The 18,545-nt window shown below is 40.7% G+C and overlaps 1 protein-coding gene and 1 pseudogene across 3 annotated transcripts in view; both read right to left on the reverse strand.

Annotated features, from left to right (window-relative positions):
* AIG1 (androgen-induced 1) overlaps positions 1-18,545 on the reverse strand; it is a 276,547-nt gene that overhangs the window by 3,856 nt on the left and 254,146 nt on the right. Inside the window, exons 5-7 of one of the 3 annotated variants that reach the window (XM_011962039.1) lie at positions 2,987-3,150; positions 2,334-2,351; positions 1,313-1,381 (exon numbers count right to left, since the gene is read on the reverse strand). In XM_011962039.1, coding sequence (XP_011817429.1) covers positions 1,341-1,381; positions 2,334-2,351; positions 2,987-3,150 — 223 coding nt within the window. In that variant the 3' untranslated portion in view covers positions 1,313-1,340. Of the gene's footprint in view, positions 1-1,312; positions 1,382-2,333; positions 2,352-2,982; positions 3,151-18,545 lie in introns of all 3 variants that reach the window. The other 2 variants (XM_011962040.1, XM_011962041.1) reach the window with 2 other exon arrangements.
* LOC105526136 lies at positions 8,676-9,080 on the reverse strand (annotated as a pseudogene).

An 18,545-nucleotide genomic window follows, 5' to 3' on the forward strand; every position in this document is an offset into this window, starting at 1 on the left:
CAAACATCAGTTAGAAGGCACTGGCTCTGCCATCACCTATTCTGGAGGGTCACTTAAGATTTTGGGGCCTCAGTTACCTTTGGTGAAAGGAAAAGGTCGGTTTCAATGATTTCCAGTCTCTCAGCTGTAAGATTCTGCAATAATGTGAATTTTATCTTGAAGTTGTCGCTAACATAAGTTACCCAAGTAGACGGAGTTGAGCTATTAAAAACCATTATGTAAAAAGGAGGGTGGCTCCAATGCAATCTTTCTTCTTCTTGGGGGATTGTATGGTAACTGATGTGAAATAATCAGGATTGTAGTACTGTACTCCCATGTCCTCAATTCATCCTAACACACTTCTTTTGGTGAGTAGTTTTCGACTGAACAGCTAACAGAACCAGCAGCTAATGTGACTGAGTAAAGTGGCCAGGTGAGAACGAGGGAAAGTTACTCATCTAAAGCAGATAACTGATACTCAATTCTTTTTTCTTTTCTTTTGTTTTTGAGACATAGTTTCACTCTGTGGCTCAGGAGGATGGAGTGTGGTGGCATGATCTCGGCACACTGCAACCTCTGCCTCCAGGTTGAAGCGGTTCTTGTGCCTTAGCCTCCCAAGTAGCTGAGATTACTGGCATGAATGCCGGCTCATTTTTATAGTTTTAGTAGAGGTGGAGTTTCGCAAGGTTGGCCAGACTGGTCTTGAACTTCTGGCCTCAAGTGATCCGCCCACCTTAGCCTCCCAAAGTTCTGTGATTACAGGTGTGAGTCACCGTGCCCAGCCAAGGGATAACTGATACTCTATTCTAAACCATCGTCACCAGAAGAGAACAGTGATCTCTGTGTTTCCAGATCTTAAAATATTTCCTAAGAAGGTGAAAATCTGGCCTTTATGTCAAATCTCCCAATTTTTTTTTTTTTTTTTGAGACTGAGTCTTGCTCTGTTGCCAGGCTGGGGTGCAGTGGTGCTATCTCAGCTCACTGCAACCTCTGCCACCTGGGTTCAAGCAATTCTCCTGCCTCATCAAGTAGCTGGGACTACAGGCACACGCCACTATGCCCGGCTAATTTTTGTATTTTTAGTAGAGACGGGGTTTCACCATGTTGGCCAGGATGGTCTTGATCTCTTGACCTCATGATCCACCTGCCACGGTCTCCCAAAGTGCTGGGATTACAGGCGTGAGCCACAGCGCCCAGCCGAAATCACCCAATTTTAAAATACTGATTCAAAAAAAAAAAAATTCCATGATGTACGCCTAACAGAAGTTGTTAGGTAGAAGTTGGGGAAGGCCATCAGTTTGTGACCCCTCTTGTAAATGAGGATGATACTTACTTGGCACAAAACATCTGTCTCTGTGGAACTAACTAGATGGTCCTAGGTACATAAAGTTAATTTTCATATCTAAAATGAATTTTTAAAAAGTTAGTCAATCTTATGTTACTTAAGAGAATGGCATAAATCAAACAAATCATTAAAAAAACTTTAATTTCATTATTCATTTTTAACTCTTCATTCAAAACTGCTAAAAAGCAGTATTCTATTAATGTAGAGTGGATATTTCTCTCTACTGGTTTTCAGGTCATCCTCTCATAGAAGTAGCAGAACTGTGGCCAAATGATTGTCAAATCAATCAATTCAAGTGTAAACAGGTACTTAAATACTTCCTGAATAACATATATTGGACACATTCATTTAAGTTTAAATACAGCCTTTCTCCCAAGAAGCTGAGAAAGGTTTATACTTTGTTCTCAAAATATTTTTGTCAAGTAACTAAATACTTCTGCATATTAATGGAGAAAGATAGCTATTTCCATTGAACAGGTGGAACATTATTAAAAGATTAGTTACTGGTTCTCAAGCTGTGGCCTGAACAGAATTAAAAATGTTGATACTTTTTCTAATAGAACATTGATTAAAATCAAAAGCTGCTGAGAAAAGAAACCCTCAAATTCCCCTGGACCATTTAACATTGGCTAATACCCTGACACGTACAATCTTAGAGGATCCACACACACAAAAGTCCGATTCAGTAACCACGCACAGTAACCATGCACTCACTGTGCTTTATTTGTCTGATTCGATTGAGCTCCTGGCAGGGTGTCCGGCACAAAGCAGGGTTGTCAATGTCTGTGTCACACAGTCCATTTACTGGGGATGTCTAGAATGCTGTGATTGTGTCAGAGGAAAGAGCCAGGGCTTCCTAAAATCTCCAAACCATCTTGCCTTTGGATGTATTTTCATGCAGGACTCAATCACTACATGTCTGTACTGGCGCTTTTTCCACCTTTCAATTTTTATGTTATTTTACATACACTTTGGACAGGTTTTGCACAGCTTGGATAAGATTACGTGCCTTGCCAAGATGGAGGCTCTGCCATAAATGGAAACAAATGAGAAATCAAATCACAGATTAAAAGAGTTTTTTGCAGCCACGAAAGATTATCTTTTACTGCTTGTAGCTCTTTGCCATTTTCAGACCTTCCATATGACAGCCACTGTTGAGTCAAGGTGGATGGAGCATCGCACACTGCTTAGATAGAGCTCTAGCAGAATGGCAGTGAGACCTTTCCCAGGTGACTGCACCCACATAGAAAGTGGAGATCTGGGTGACTTTAAAGGAGACTGGTTACATTTAATAATGTATCTATTTAATTTGGGGTCCCTTTAGCTAACTAAGGCAGTATTGTGTTGTTAATGAGGACAAATTTCCCTAATATGTGTTTTTTGTTAACACTACATTTTTCCCTATAAAAGTTTATAGACATGCCTCTTTCCTCTTTAGATTTGGATGTTTTACTAGCTAATAAGACCAAGTGACTAGTAAACCTTTCGGGTAACTGTCAGAAGCTCTTAAATTCATATTGTAGTTATAAAAATGGAGCTCTTTACAGGAGATCCTGTGTGAAGGCTAAAAGAAGAGGCTACAGTGGAATTTTCCCTCAGTCTCTGCATAGATTCTTGTCGGCAGTAATTCTCTTGCTTTATGTTCCCTCAGACAATACTTACTTCTCTGTGTATCCCAGATATAGTTGTTCAGAACTTCTCCCAGCAGGTACAGGAAGTTCATTAAGATGGTTGTAGACCCAAAGAAGATGATTCTGGCTCCTGGGCCAATGTGTTCCAGGAAAGGGTACACCCACATGCCAGTTACATGATGCACCCAGCACACCCTGCAAAGGAATCGGAAAGAGACAAGGACAGGAGTCACTCTTGTGGCAGGCATCAAAGCTGCTATGATGCAAATATATACTCCCTCACTCTCATCATGCTTCAGCATTTGCCAGTCTCAAGTTTGCTTCCGATACTCAGCAGCTACCGGAAATTTGGTTGTTGTTTTATTTTACTTTTTATTCTTAAGTAATTGTAGACTCACAGAAGAAGCACAAAACACTCACCTTCCCCTCATGTTAACATCTTGTATAGTCCTGGGACAATTAACCAAAATTAAAAAATTAACATTGATATGACAGTACTAAATTATAGGCTTTATTCAGAATTTCCCAGTGTTCCTGTGAATGTCCTTTCTCTGTTCCAGGATCCAATCCAGGACCCCATGTGGTCTTCAGTCTTCACATCTCAGTCTCATACGCTGGCAGTTCCTCAGTCTCTCCTTGTCTTTGATGACATTTGAAGGGCATTTGAAATTGTTGACTTTGTTAACACTGTTCAACAATCTTTTAAATCTCTTCTTTACAGAATGAGACAATATGGCATTGGGCAACCACAAGAGAATAAGACCTAGGTGAGTATGTGCCAGATACCTTGCCATATGGCCTTCCAACTAAACACCAACACTCATGCCATATGGTGGCACAACCATGCATACCCTAGCAGGTACCAGCTTCCCACTCCTCTGATCTTCAGATGTTACACTGATTTCATTTTTTTCCTATTTTACGTACTTAATCATTCTCTTTGTGTTCCAGAAATATTTTTGACTCAGTGGGAATAGTAACATCATGAATTGCCACCGCTTTCAAAAGTTTAGTTAGAATATCGGCTCCATTGGCTTGGATCCTGACATGACTGCTTACAGCTGTTTTCCAAACATTCTTGAGTTCATTCCTTTATAAACTGTTGGCAATTGTGAAGACTAAATAAAATACAGATAACTCGATTGTATTGGGAATAAAGATGACTTTTCATACTCATATGTTGTGAGGTCATTTTCCTTATCCATGGCTTCACTCTAAGTAGCTTATCTACACATAAACATTACTGGCAGGGCGCAGTGGCTCATGCCTGTAAGCTCAGCACTTTAGGAGGCTGAGGAGCGTGGATCACCTGAGGTCAGGAGTTCAAGACCAGCCTGGCCAATGTGGTGAAATCCTGTCTCTACTAAAAATACAAAAATTAGCTGGGCATGGTGGTATGTGCCTGTAATCCCAGCTACTCGGGAGGCTGAGGCACAAGCATCACTTGACCCTGGGAGGCAGAGGTTGCAGTGAGCTGAGATCACGCCACTGCACTCCAGCCTAGGTGACAAAGTGAGACTTGGTCTCAAAAATAATAATAATAATAAACATTACCTACACATATACCTCATTTTTGGCAGGAAACCTGGGTATCTATACCTGAGAACCTGCATTATCAATGAGGGTGATAACCCCACCTTCTCTTGCAGGTGAAAATTCATTCTGGGGTTGGTGGTAAAACAATTTTACACTATTTATGTAGAAAGCACAGATACACACACAGACACATACATATACACACACAGATGTACATACATGCATACAGAAACACATCAATAGGTGAACAAATAATCAAATGTGGCATATCCATGCAATGGAATATTACTCAGCCATAAAGAGGAGTAAAATGTTGATACATGCTACAACATGGATGGACCTTGAAAACATTATGCTAAGCAAAATAAGCCAGACACAGGTCACATATTGTATGTGATTCCACTTATATGAGGTACCTAGAATAGGCAATTTCATGGAGACAGAAAGCATAGTATCTATCAGTTACCAGGGGCTCCGGGGAGGGGGGAATAGGGAGTTATTGTTTAATGGGAACAGAGTTTATGTGGGGGATGATGAGAAAATTTTGGGTATAGATACTGGTGATGGTTACACAATGTTGTAAATGCATTTAAGGACATTAAATAGTATACTTGCAAATAGCTAAAATGATAAATATTATGTTATGTATATTTTAGCACAATAAAAAACGTTCCTGTGGTGGAAATTAGGAAAAAAAATATGTCTACAAAGGTTCCTTGGTAGATGGAAGCAGTAATGAAAGAAAGATTGAGGAACAATCTTACAGCAAAGAGGCATTCTCTAGGTCTGTCCAGGTCAGCCTGAATCACTGCCAAATGAAAATATTTGCATCAAAGAAAGAGGCCATATTAGTCCAAAGATTCTGTTAGAAAAGCTGAAGCAGTTGTGAGAATCAGCAGAAATTAAATGGTTAGAACTACCCTGTGGGTTTCTGAGATGTCATATTGTTTGTCCATAAATTAGAAGCAGTTTCATCATTCTGACATTGTCTTAAATAATGTAAGGAAGGTGCTGTGTACCCATCAAGTGGTTTATTAATTTCCATGGAGAGAATATGCGATATTCCCCCAATTTAATACCATTTAGCTGTAACTGATGTTGTAAATCAACTTACAAAATTTTAATCAGTCTGTGCTACAGGGTGTTTGTGCTGGAGCAGCCGGATGGATCTGGATTAAATGTGAGTCAGGCCATGCCACTGTTCTGCTCAAAACTTGCTTCCTCTCCTACTCAGAATAAAAGCCAGAGTCCCTAGATGGTTCTTCAAAGCCCTACCCAGTACTCTTCTGATCTAATCTCCTGTTATTCTCCCCACCGTTCCCTGCCACTTCAGCCCATCGACTCCTTGGTGTTCCTCGAACACTCTAAGCTCTCTCTGTCTCCGAGCTTTTGTATTTTTCCCCTGCCTGGAACAATACTCCTCACCACCCCCACAGCACCCCCCTGGACTCCCTTGTGTCCTTCAGGTTTTCATTCAAATGTCGCCTTTCCAGTGATGTCTGCCCTGGCCACTGCATCTAAAAATTGCAACTTCTACCCTCAAAATGTCTGTTCTCTCTCCCTTTATTTTTTCTCCCAGCCATATAATATACTCTACTTATTTTTATTTACCTGTTTATTATCTGTTCAATGAGCAAAGGAATTTTGTCCAATTATGTTCATTGCTGTATTCTGTGGTTCTTGGAGCAGTATCTGGCAGAGTATGCACTCAATAACTATTTGTTGAATTAATAACCTAATGAAGGAATATAAACAGCAACATCCATTTATTGAGCCATTACTATAGTGCAGACACTTCGCCAATAACTTACAAATTTTTTTAATCTCAAAAAAATCCCTAAAATCTTTATGCTTTTTGTCACTATATTTAATTTAAGTCAGGAGTAGGGAAACCTTTTCTGTAAGGAACCAGATAGTAAATATTCCCATATGGTCTCAATCACAACTACTCAACTCTGCCATTGTAGTGCAAAAGCAGCCATAGACAATATGTAAACAAGTGAGTGTGGATGTGTTTCAATAAAACTTTATTTATAGACACTGAAATTTGAATTTGATGTATTTTCACATCATGAAATATTCATCTTTTGATTTTTTCAACTATTTAAAAATGTAAAAACAATTCTTAGCTTTTGAGTCATAAAACAAACAAACAAAAATCCAGGTGGTGGGCTGGATTTGGCACATGGGCTGTCATCTGCTGAATACTCGTTTAAGTAGTTCTTTGTATTTCACAAAGCTCCTTCAGCACACGATGTCATCTAGTCTTCTCAGCAATTCTAGACATAGCATGGCATTCTCATTGTACTATTGTATGAATCAGAGCTTATGGGGTATAAATGAAACTATGTCAGAACTGCCAATGCAATGTGAAATTCTCAGGTTTGCAACCTACAAGGCAGAGAAGCAGACAGCTATTCTGAGTGTGGTGCTCATAAACATGATATGTAATCTCCTTTACTTTATACATCCACCCTATTAGGTATGATTATTCTCTTTAAACAGGTAAAGAAACTGAGATCAGACTAAAGAACTTATCATAAAACTGGCAAAGCTGGGAAAGAAGTGCACATCTGATTTCTTTTTTGCTGCATTGACTTGCTTCCCTAAATGAGGCATTCAATATTGTCTCCAAAATGGAATTGAGCGTTTCTTGTTTGGTTTGGTTTGGTTTTCTTAACTCAGTAGGTCATCAAACAATCTCAGATAAAGAAATCTTGTTATTTGGGGTTTCACCTGGATCAGTGTGAATGACGCATCCACTTGTCTTAACAAGTTGTTCTTTCACCATTTGTTTCCTTGATTTTTATCAAGGCTCAATTCTCTGCACAAAGATGACTCATGGCCTTGCCCATCTATCTGGAGAGTTCCTAGTTCTTGGCTGACTTTTAATTTCTCTCCTTCTAAGGTCTTCTTGTCTTAGTGCTCAAATAACGTATGCTTATGGTCATGGTACCAATTTTAATTTTAGCCTAAGAAGTCAATAACCATGATATGTGTGCATGCATATATATGCACATATTAGTATAATAAGATTTTTTGACTGTCTATTTTATTAAATGTACCTCCAATTTCATTCACTTTAATGTACAATTTAAAAAATAACATTTATTCATGCCTCCTATCTCAGTGCTTTGCTATTCACAAATGATACAAAGTAAACAGGTTACATGAATGAATTAAATTACACATGTACCTTGAAACTGTGTACACCTATAATGCATCAATCAAAAAAAAGTAAATGAGGCAGAGCTAATTCCTGTCCTCATGGAGTACAATGTAATGAGAAATACAGATAATTAAGAATTACAAGTGTAGTGAGAATTAAGAAAGGGTAAGTGTAGGGGTGCCATGGGTACACAGGGATTAGTCCCCAACTTTTTTTAAACCTCCCACTTGCCTTTAGTCTTTCTTTCTCTTGTGTATTTAACTTTCTTTCAAACTGGTGTTTTTCATAGCTGATGAATGTGTTCAAATGCCTCTCATTAAAGCACAACCAAAAGTTCCCAAATATTTCACAAGTACTACTGAGGTCTCTCCTCTTCAAAGGCAAACTTCTCCAATAAGTGGTCCAGATTCACTGACGCCCTGTCTGTACATTGTACTCACTTTCACCCACAGCAGTCTGGTGTCTCTTCTTGCTATTCGACCAAAAGATACTGGTCTTTGACATCAGCTTCTCCTGGTTTTCCTCCTACCACTTGGCTGTTCCTCTTCCCTTTGTCAGTGCACCCTTCACTACCCTACCACTAATTTTTGGATTTGCTTAAATCTTGGTTTCCAGACTGTTTTCTCTCATGCATTCTCAGTTGACGAGTTCATTCACGGCTATGGCATCATGTTCACTACCTATACACAGGTATTTTACAAACTGATATCCTAACCCAGATCTCTCCTCTATTCTAGGCAGTTTATCAAACTGTTCTTAAGACATCTCATTTTGCCCATCTTAAAGATACCTCAAACTCAATATATCTAAAGACAAAATCATGTTCGTTCTCCCCAAACCTCCAGTATTTATTTCTGCAGACAGTACTATCATTCATTCAGTTTTGTAACTCAAACATCGCAAGTCATCCTTGATACTTCCCTCTCATTCATAGCATTTAGTTAATCCATTATTATTATTATTATTATTATTTTACAATTTTATAACTTTATTTGATGTATTTGACGATCAGCAGTTAGTTCTCATCCACATTGACTGTCTGTAGATTTTTGAAAGTGGTAACAGGTACATAGGTAATGGAAGTATAGAACTTATCTGGTGAATCTTCATCCTCAGAACATTTTCTAGACAACCACACATGGATACAGTATGGGACATTCCTTATTCCTTTGGCCCAGACAGTTTTGTTGGGCCTGGTATCAATGCACACATCTGGAGTTCCCATCCCCTTCGTGGCAAATTTCCAGATCTCTTTGAGTGCCCAAGGGGCAGACTTCTTGAAGCCCACTCCATAGACGTGCTTGTGAATGTTGGTGGTGTATCATCAATGAGGTCACCACCTTGTTGATGGCAGAATGGCCCTTTTTGTCTCACCACCCTTCTTTGTGAGAGCCATTCTGCCAGGCCCAAGTTGGAAAGGAAGAGCATGAGTAATTGTCCAATCTATTATCTTGTCTTATCAAGGTTACCCCTTACATCTCTCTAATATGTTGATTTTTCCCATGTGCATCACCAGCATCTTAATTTGTGTTAGAAGCATTTCTGTTTGGAGGACTGTGATAGTTCCTAATTTGTCTCTACATCTCTTTTTTCCCCCTTCCATGTCATCCTCACTGCTGCCAGAGTGATCTTTCCAAACCAGAAGTATGAACACACCGTATCCCTGCTTTCAACATGTCAAAGGCCTCCCACTGGTTTTTTTGTTAGAGACCCAAAGTTTCAACAAAGTCTAGAGTGCTCTTCATAGAGTGGCTTCTATCTGTCTCTTTGGCCCCATCTCATATCTTGCTCCTGTTCCTCTTTGCATTCCTGTCACACTGGCTTTCATTTGGTTCCTGGATCTTGTCATGTTCCCTCCTGCAATGTGAGTTTTCACATATTCTTTTTTCTGCCTGTACTGTTAGTTAGCCACCCCTTAGACTAATTAGGTTATATGTATCCTTTCTATATTAGCTCAACTGGTACAATTGATCAATTATCACCTACTCAGGGAAAGTCTCCCCTGATCTACAGATTAGGACAGATTTTTATAAGTTCTTATAGAACTAGGGCTTAAATTTGAATATCTTTATTTAAATAACATGTTTCTCCCCCTCTACTGTGTAAGTTCTGTGGGGTGAGGGATTGTGTTTATTTTTACCTCTCCTTGGATCCTCAGCATTTATCAGAATGCCTGTCACACACTAGAAGAATGAATGAATGAATAAAGTAGCATTTAAACTGTGATAGAAAGGATAAGAATTCATTGAGTAAAGATAGGAGGGAAGAACTTTCTAGCCAAAAAAAAGGGCATGTCTAAAGAACCGAGAACAAGAGAATGCTCCCAGAAGTTCAAGAAGAGAACACTTTTGTTGTGATTAAGGAAGAGAGGGCAGAAGGAGCAGGCAGGTGCCAAAACATGGGTTGATTTTTTTTTTTTTTTTTTTTGAGATGGAGTCTCGCTCTGTTGCCCAGGCTGGAGTGCAGTGGCTGGATCCCAGCTCACTGAAAGCTCCGCCTCCCGGGTTTACGCCATTCTCCTGCCTCAGCCTCCCGAGTAGCTGGGACTACAGGCGCCCGCCACCTCACCCAGCTAGTTTTTTGTATGTTTTTTAGTAGAGACGGAGATTCACCGTGTTAGCCAGTATGGTCTCGATCTCCTGACCTTGTGATCCGCCCATCTCGGCCTCCCAAAGTGCTGGGATTACAGACTTGAGGCACCGCACCCAGCCCCATGGGTTGATTTTTAATCCATGGTAAGAACTGTAGACTCCATCCTAGTGTGCAAATAGAAAGTATTTGAAGATATGAAATAAATCTGAAATAGCTCAGATTCAACTGAACCAATCGTATCAGAAATGATAGTGGCTAGGAGAGGAACAACAGCACTGGCAATGAAAATTAGTCGAAAGATTTAAGAACACTTAGATCAGTGTCTATCAAACTGTTGAGTCATGAGTGTGGCATGCCGGAGATTGTCATGAGAACTGGTTGTTAAATCTTTAGGTGGTTTGCAAGCTGGTTGGTTGGTAGCTTGAATTCCACCATAGTGGGAGTATTCACACCAAGGATATGGGCAAATGCTACACATCAGATATTCCCTCCCTTGCCTCCAGAAGAGCTAACTGGTTGTTAAACATTTGTCAGTAACTCACTGGTTACTAGCATTTTAAAACAGTAACAGATGTCAACAGAAGAGAAAATACAGGGCCTTGCATATAATGATGATAAGAATTATTTTGTGAAACTTCTATTTCAGTTATGTGTGTTTTAGTTTACAGTAAAAGAAATTTGACAGGCACTGATTTAACAAATAGAATTAAGATGACATGATGATTGATTAGATTTAGGCAGTGAGGGAAACGAGATGAGTTAAGGATTAATCACAGATTCCTGGCTTGATTAGTAGGGTGGAAACAGTTGCCATTTCCTGAGAGAGGGAATGCTATAAGGGAGATTGTTTGAAGGGATGATGAGTTCAGTCTGGACATGTTGAGTTTGAGGTACCTGTAAAATATCCAAGTGGAGATGTTCTGAAGTCAGTCAGTTCTATGGATTTGGACTTTGAAGAAAGGACTTATTTGGCAATACAGGTATCAAGTTCATTGGCAAAATAAAAAAAGATCATGGTTGAAACTATCAGGACAGACTGAGACCCAGGAAGAGTAGGGTCTGAAGGAAGTGGGCCCATGAAGGAAGTGGGCCCATGAGAGGTCCTTGGAAAAGGTTAACATTTAAGGGATAAGGTCAAGGAGGATGAGCCCAAAAAGGACATCAAGAAAGATGGGCTAGTCACAGGGAAGCAAAATAGAAAAGTGTGATGTTGTAAAACCAAGGGACAAGTGGTTCAAAGATAGACAGCATCTATTAGCACAGGGTCTTCATTGAGAATTATTAGAAAACTGCCTTTCCACCAATAAAGTGGAAGGGAAAACATTTTCAGATTCCAAGTGGTATGTACAACATTCAAATCTACTTTGGATGTTGACTGAGTATAAATGATATATAGTCAGTTTAAAAAATGACATTGTCAAGCTCATAGCTCTTTTTGCTACATGGCCAAATTTCATCCTATTCTGTCATGAGTTGGGGTGGTCACTGGAGCCCTTGAGGAGCGCAGTGAGGTCGATATGTCATCCCTTTCTTTTCTAGCTATGCCACCTTTCTATTTTTGAGATTATTTTAAAGAGGATTTAAAAACTTGCTCTATTATTCACATTTAGATAAGGAATTAGGTTGTTTGAGATCTAGGCTATTAGCACCGAAGACACAGACTCCTATGCAATAAGAGCTAATTAGCTAACCACACTGAATGCACATGTGCTAAAGGTTATATGAGCAGCTCTTTGGAGAAGGTACTGTATTACTACCATTTTACAGATGAGGACACTGAGGCCTAGAGAGATTAAGTGGAGAATCTGAGATACACATTTCAGCAGTTTAGTGTTCAGCCTGGATGCCAGGCTCCTGTACTGCTCTGAAGGCTAGATGGTGATGGATGGGGACAGAGCACTGGAAAGCTTTTCTTTTAATGTTTTGCTCAGAACCAAAAAATGATCTAAGTATAAAATCTCCCTGTAAAGTTTTTTTTTTTTTCCCACTGACTATAAAAGTAATTCATGCTCATTATACAAAATGTGTGAGATACAGAAATGTTGCAAGATGCAAGATAAATCACTGTGGGTGAAGTTTTAACGCAAGACTAAGTGTCTTATAAAATGCAGAGCTCAGAATTTTACAACTTCCCCTGAGGAGGGGGAAGAAACGCTGCAGACATAAAGTAATAAACACTTCCTTCAGAGAAGGCACTGACTTACCTCTTAAGAAACAGTTACATCACATGTGCATTTAACCTACTGGAATTTACTGCACAGCTTGGCAAGCAATGAGCATGTGCCCCAGGGTGGGATAAGATATGGGATGTGCATCAGCTTCCCACCCAGTAGGTTTCTGTGAGCCTCTCATGGTACCTCCAACCTGAAGCTCCTGAAGGACTTTTCAAGGACAGGTTTGACTTTTGGCTCAAATGCTGATTTTAGACCTTGCCCTCTCTTGAGAGCTAATGGTCTAATTTTAGAACCATTCTATAGGTCCCTTGGACCATTGCCTGAATATTGATTGCATGGAGACTGCTTCTTGCTCCATTTTTGAAAATCTGAAATTCTGCTGCAGTTTCCTAGAGTTCATGCACTCATTCATTTACTCAATGAATGTTTCTTGAGTCTTCACTCTGTGTCAGGTGGGGTGAGCAGCAGTGGGGATTGTGTGGCTGTGAGGTCGTCACGGTGTGTGTGGGGGTCTGCTGAGATTCCTGATGAACAGCCTATAGGTCTCAGAAATAGGACAAAGGACATCAGCTTAGATGGAAACAGAGCTCAAAATGGTCTCCTCAGTGAAGTGTATGGTAAAGCCAAAAAATTAATGCATCCATTCACAGGTAAATATCAAATAGAAGGAGCTAATCCGAAATGATATTGAAATTATCTCTAATTCAGTTACAAGTATCATTGTAGAAGTCCATTTTTGATATTCAGAGGGTTTAACAGTATTTTTCAAGACAATATTCTAAGGCATAATCACAGTTTAATATTCATCAAAGCTGTCCCAATTCTTTTCAGTGGACAGAATCTGGGAGGCATCTACACATGGGGCAGGCTTACGCATTTGTATCCTGTGCAATTACACAGGGTGTTGTGCTCAGAAGGGGATCACACTTGTTTTAAGGATCTGCTGTGACCATCTTGAAAGTCTTACATCATTTTTGAACAAGAGGCTCCACATTTTTATTTTGCACTGGGCGTCACAAATTTAACTGGTCCTGCTTATGCAGTTATGTCATCTATATTTGGGATCAACTCTGAGCTCATCCACCAATTTGTTAGTTCACCTTGGATACTATCCACTGAGCCTCAGCTTCCCTTTTGGTAAAGTGCTATAAACCATACTGCCTACCTTAGAGATGTGGTCATCAGATAATGTAGTTTTCGGCACAGTCAACTTACGTTAGATTAAAAAAAAAAGCAAACAGAACAAACAAAAACTTTCCACTGCTTCTCCTTATGCAGAAATATATAATATTTTTCTGTACTTCTTACATGCAAGAATGTTTTCAAGGTTACAAGTCCCTCCGCCCATCCCTGGGGAAAGAGGCAAATTGTGAATGCCTCCCAGAATGAATTCCTGTAATGAGGTAATGTGCTTTCTTCCTGATTCTAAATCACAAATATCAGAGTGATTAATCCATAAAGGAGGCCAATAATCCACTTCAGAACATTTTCCTCCAACACATCTCCTGGCACACGTCAGCAGTGATTTTAAGTGATGTGCTTCCATGCAGTCCCACTTTCTAAAGTCTACCTGGTTTTATGGTGATGTTTCCCTGGAGAGAATTCAATTTGAATTCCCCTTAATAACATTCATGACCTGTTTTGCTTAACTGGAATCATTTGGAGCTCCTCAAGGCACATAGAGGCCAAACATTAAGTAGACACATTGAATATTGTAGGGAACATGTGTTTTTTCAGAAGGGAGGTGGGGAATGTGGTTAGCAAGGCACTGTGACTGCCCAAGCAATCATTAAAACATGGCAGAACTGCTAGCTCTGGAAGGGGAGGAGGAAGAACATCTGAAATTCCACAACAGAAAAATCATAATTTTCCATATTTTGCAGAGATTATCTTCAGCGTCTCTCTCTGGCATCGTTTAAGTCCCTCCTTCCACTGGATGCTTATTTTTAGTACTGCAAACAATGTTCTGATATCCCAGCCATGATAATGTCTTCCTTGATCTCGCTCCCTCCTCGGACTACCAACCTCTCTCTCTCTCATTGAGAGGTGACAACGTGCTAGCAGCCCTCACGCGCCCTCAGTGCCTCCTCGGCCTGAGTGTCCACTCTGGGGGCGCTTGAGGAGCCCTTCAGCCCACTGCTGCCCTGTGGGAGCCTCTCTCTGGGCGGGCCGAGGCCAGAGCCTGGCTCCCTCTGTTTGCAGGGAGGTGTGGGGGGAGAGGCGCGGGCACGAACTGGGGCTGCCTGCGTACTTGGGGGCCAGCGTGAGTCAGGTGGGCACGCGCTTGGTGGGCCCCGCACTGCGAGCTGCCCACCGGCCCAGCTGGCCAGGGCAGTGAGGGCCTTAGCACCCAGGCCAGCAGCTGTAGAGGGTGCGCCAGGTCCCCCAGCATTACAGGCGCCCAAAATCTCGCAGGGCTTCAGCCGCCTCCCCGCCAGACAGGGCTCGGGACCTGCAGCCTGCCAAGCCCGAGGCCCCCCACCACCCTGCTCCCGCCTGGCCCGAGCCTCCCCGGACTCCCAGACCACCCTCTGCCGCTCCACAGCGGCGGGTCCCATCCGCCGCCCAAGGGCTGAGGAGTGCGGGTGCGCTGCGCGGAAATGGTGGGCAGCTCTCCTTGTAGGCCCTGCCTAGGATCCACTAGGTGAAGCCAGCTGGGCTCCTGAGTAGGGTGGGGACTTGGAGAACTTTCATGTTTAGCTGGAGGATTGTATATGCACCAATCAGCACTCTGTCTAGCTCGGGGTTTGTGGATGCACCAATCAGCACTCTGTATCTAGCTAGAGGTTTGTAAACGCACCAATCAGCACTCTGTGTCTAGCTAAAGGATTGTAAACTCACCAATCAGCACTCTGTCAAAACGGACCAATCAACGCTCTGTAAAATGGACCAATCAACTGTCTGTAAAATGGACCAATTACCTCTCTGTAAAATAATGGACCAATCAGCAGGATGTGGGTGGGGCCAGATAAGGGAATAAAAGCAGGCTGACGGAGCTATTTGGGGCGACCTACTTAGGTACCCTTGGAAACCGAGCCACCTGGGGCGACCTACTTAGGTACCCTTCCACATAGTGGAAGCTTTGTCGTTTCGCTCTTAGCAATAAATCTTGCTGTTGTTCACTCTTTGGGTCTGCACTACCTTTATGAACTGCAACACTGACTGTGAAAGTCTGCGGGTTCACTCCTGAAATCAGCAAGACCACGAACCCACCAGAAGGAAGAAACTGGACACATCTGAACATCTGAAGGAACAAACTCTGGACACACCGTCTTTAAGAACTGTAACACTCACCGCATCGGTCCGCGGCTTCATTCTTGAAGTCAGCGAGACCAAGAACCCACCAATTCTGGACACAGCATCACCAATCTTCTTTAATAAAGAGCAAAATTCCACACCTTTCTGAGCTCCTGCTCTGTGCCAGTGCCTGATGTCAAACTGTAGTAAGCCTATCTCTGTATCATTTGTCACATTTGTCCTCTGGGTGCTGCTTCTACCACTGCGAAATGTTTCTTACACATTTTTTTTTCATTCAACAAATATGTATTAGCGCCTAGAAGGTGTCAGACCTGTGAATACAGCAGTCTGTAAAGAAGATGTGGTCCCTGCCTTTGTGACAGAGCTCCCAGTCTATAGCAACACAGACATTAGATGACACTGCAGTATTACACACTCACTTGTGCAAGGGAGGGGTGGGCGTGTCAGGTTTTTCTCCCAGTTGTGTTGTAGTGTTCCTTTTTAAAGTTGATTTCAATGTTTTTCAGAATGAAACCATCAAAAGTTCTAAAATGTTTATATTAAAAAAGCAGAAACTCCCTGACCCACCACCTGCCCTTTAGTTTCCTCTTCATGCCCTGTTCTGCTCCCAGAGGAAGCCACATTCAACTCTTTCAGTGGCTTCCTCCAGATTTCATTTCATTTCAATTTTTTTTTTCTTATACAGAGTCTTGCGCTTGTTACGCAGGCTGGACGACAAGTGACCTCGGCTCACTGCAAACCTCGCCTCCCAGGTTCAAGCGATTCTCTGTCTCAGCCTCCTGAGTAGCTGGGATTACAGGTCCACACCACCACATCTGGCTCATTTTTGTATTTTCAGTAGAGACGGGGTTTCACAATGTTGGCCAGGCTGGTCTTGAACTCCTGGCCTCAAGTGATCCACCCGCCTTGGCCTCCCAAAGTGCTGGGATTACAGGTGTGAGCCACTGTGCCTGGCCTAATTCATTTTTTAAAAATTGAAGTATGATTTATATACAAAAAGGTATACATAACGTACACATGTTGATGAGTTTGCAGGTGAGTATAAGTCCATTGAAACCATCACCATAAACAGTGCCATAAACATAACCATCACCTGTAAAACCTTTCTCTCTCCGTTTTTTTGGTGATACAAACATTTAACATAAGATCTACTCACTTAACAAGTTTTAAGTACACACTAGAATATTGTTAATTATGGCTTTTATGTTGTATAGTAGATCTCAAGGACTTACCTTGTATAACTGAAATGTACCCTTTGGCTAATACCTCCTTGATTCCCTTCTCAGCCCCAGGTAACCACCATTCTACTCTCTGCTTCTATGTCTTTGGCTATTTTATATTCTTGATATGGGATCATGTAGTCTGGTTTATTTCACGTACAACAATGTTATTTCAGCTGAATCCACATTTTAGCAAATGGAAGGATTTATTCCTTTTTAAGGGCTGAATAAAAATCCATTCTGTGTATATACACCTTTTATTTATCACTCATCTCTCATTGGACATTTAGGTTGTTTCCATGTCTTTACCACAGTCAATAATGCTGCAAAAACATGGGAATGCTGATGCCTCTTTGAGACCCTGATTGCAACTCTTTTGAATATATACGTAGAATCCTGGATCATATGGTAGTTCTGTTTTCTACTTTTGAGGATCCTCCATACTGTTTTCCATAGTGGCTGCACCAATTAACATTCCCATCAACAGTGTACAAGGGTTCCCTTTGTCCACATCCTTTTTTTTTTTTTTTAATAATAGCCATTTTAACTTGTGTGAGGTGATATCTTATTGTAGCTTTAATTTGCATTTCCCTAATGATTAGTGAAGGTGAGCACCTTTTTGTATATTTGCTGGCCATATGCGTGTGTCTTTTTTGAAGAAATGTCATTTCAAGTCGTTTGACCATTTTTTTATCAGGTTATTTTTGTTTTTTTTTTGCTATTGCATTGGATGATTTCCTTAGAGATTTTAGATATTAATTCTTTATCAGATATAATTTACAAATACTTTCTCCCATGCCAGGGGTTGCCTGTTCACTTTGTTGATTGTTTTGCTATGCAGAAGATTTTTAATTTGATGCAGTCTCATTTGTCTATTATTGCTTTTGTTGCTTGTTTTTGGCATATAATCGTTCATAATAATCCCTTAAAATCTTTTCATTTTATTGCTTCAGTTGTAATGTTTTCTCTTTCACGTCTGATTTTATTTATTTGAGTCTTCTCTTTTTAAAAAGGTAATCTAGCTAGGGGCTTGTTGATATTGTTTATCTTTTCAAAAAAGTCAACCCTTAGCTTAGTTGTTATCTTCTTTTAACAATTATTATTATTTTTCATTTCAATAGTTTCTGAGGAATAGGTGGTATTTAATTACATAGATAAGTTCTTTTGTGGTGATTTCTAAGATTTTGTTGCATCGATCACCTGAGCAGTGCACATTGTACTCAATGTGTAGTTTTTTATTCCTCACTCCCCTAATACTCTCCCTGGCATCCCCAAAGTCCACTGTATCATTCTTATGCCTTTGTGTCCTCATAGGTTAGCTCCCACTTATGAGTGAGAACATATGATGTTTGGTTTTCCATTCCTGCATTACTTCACTTAGAATAATGGTCTACCATTCCATCCAAGTTGCTGTGAATGCCATCATTTCATTCCTTTTTATGGCTGAGTAGTATTCTATGGTATATATACACCAAATTTTCTTTATCTACTTGTTGATTGATGGCATTTAGGCTGGTTTCATATTTTTGCAGTTGTGAATTGTGCTGCTATAAACATGCACGTGCAAGTGTCTTTTTCATACAATGACTTCTTTTCCTCTGGGTAGATACCCAGGAGTGGGATTGCTGGATCAAATGGTAG

The sequence above is a fragment of the Colobus angolensis genome, unplaced genomic scaffold, assembly GCF_000951035.1.
Source record: "Colobus angolensis palliatus isolate OR3802 unplaced genomic scaffold, Cang.pa_1.0 Scaffold58, whole genome shotgun sequence".
In the NCBI taxonomy this organism is placed as follows: Eukaryota; Metazoa; Chordata; class Mammalia; order Primates; family Cercopithecidae; genus Colobus; species Colobus angolensis.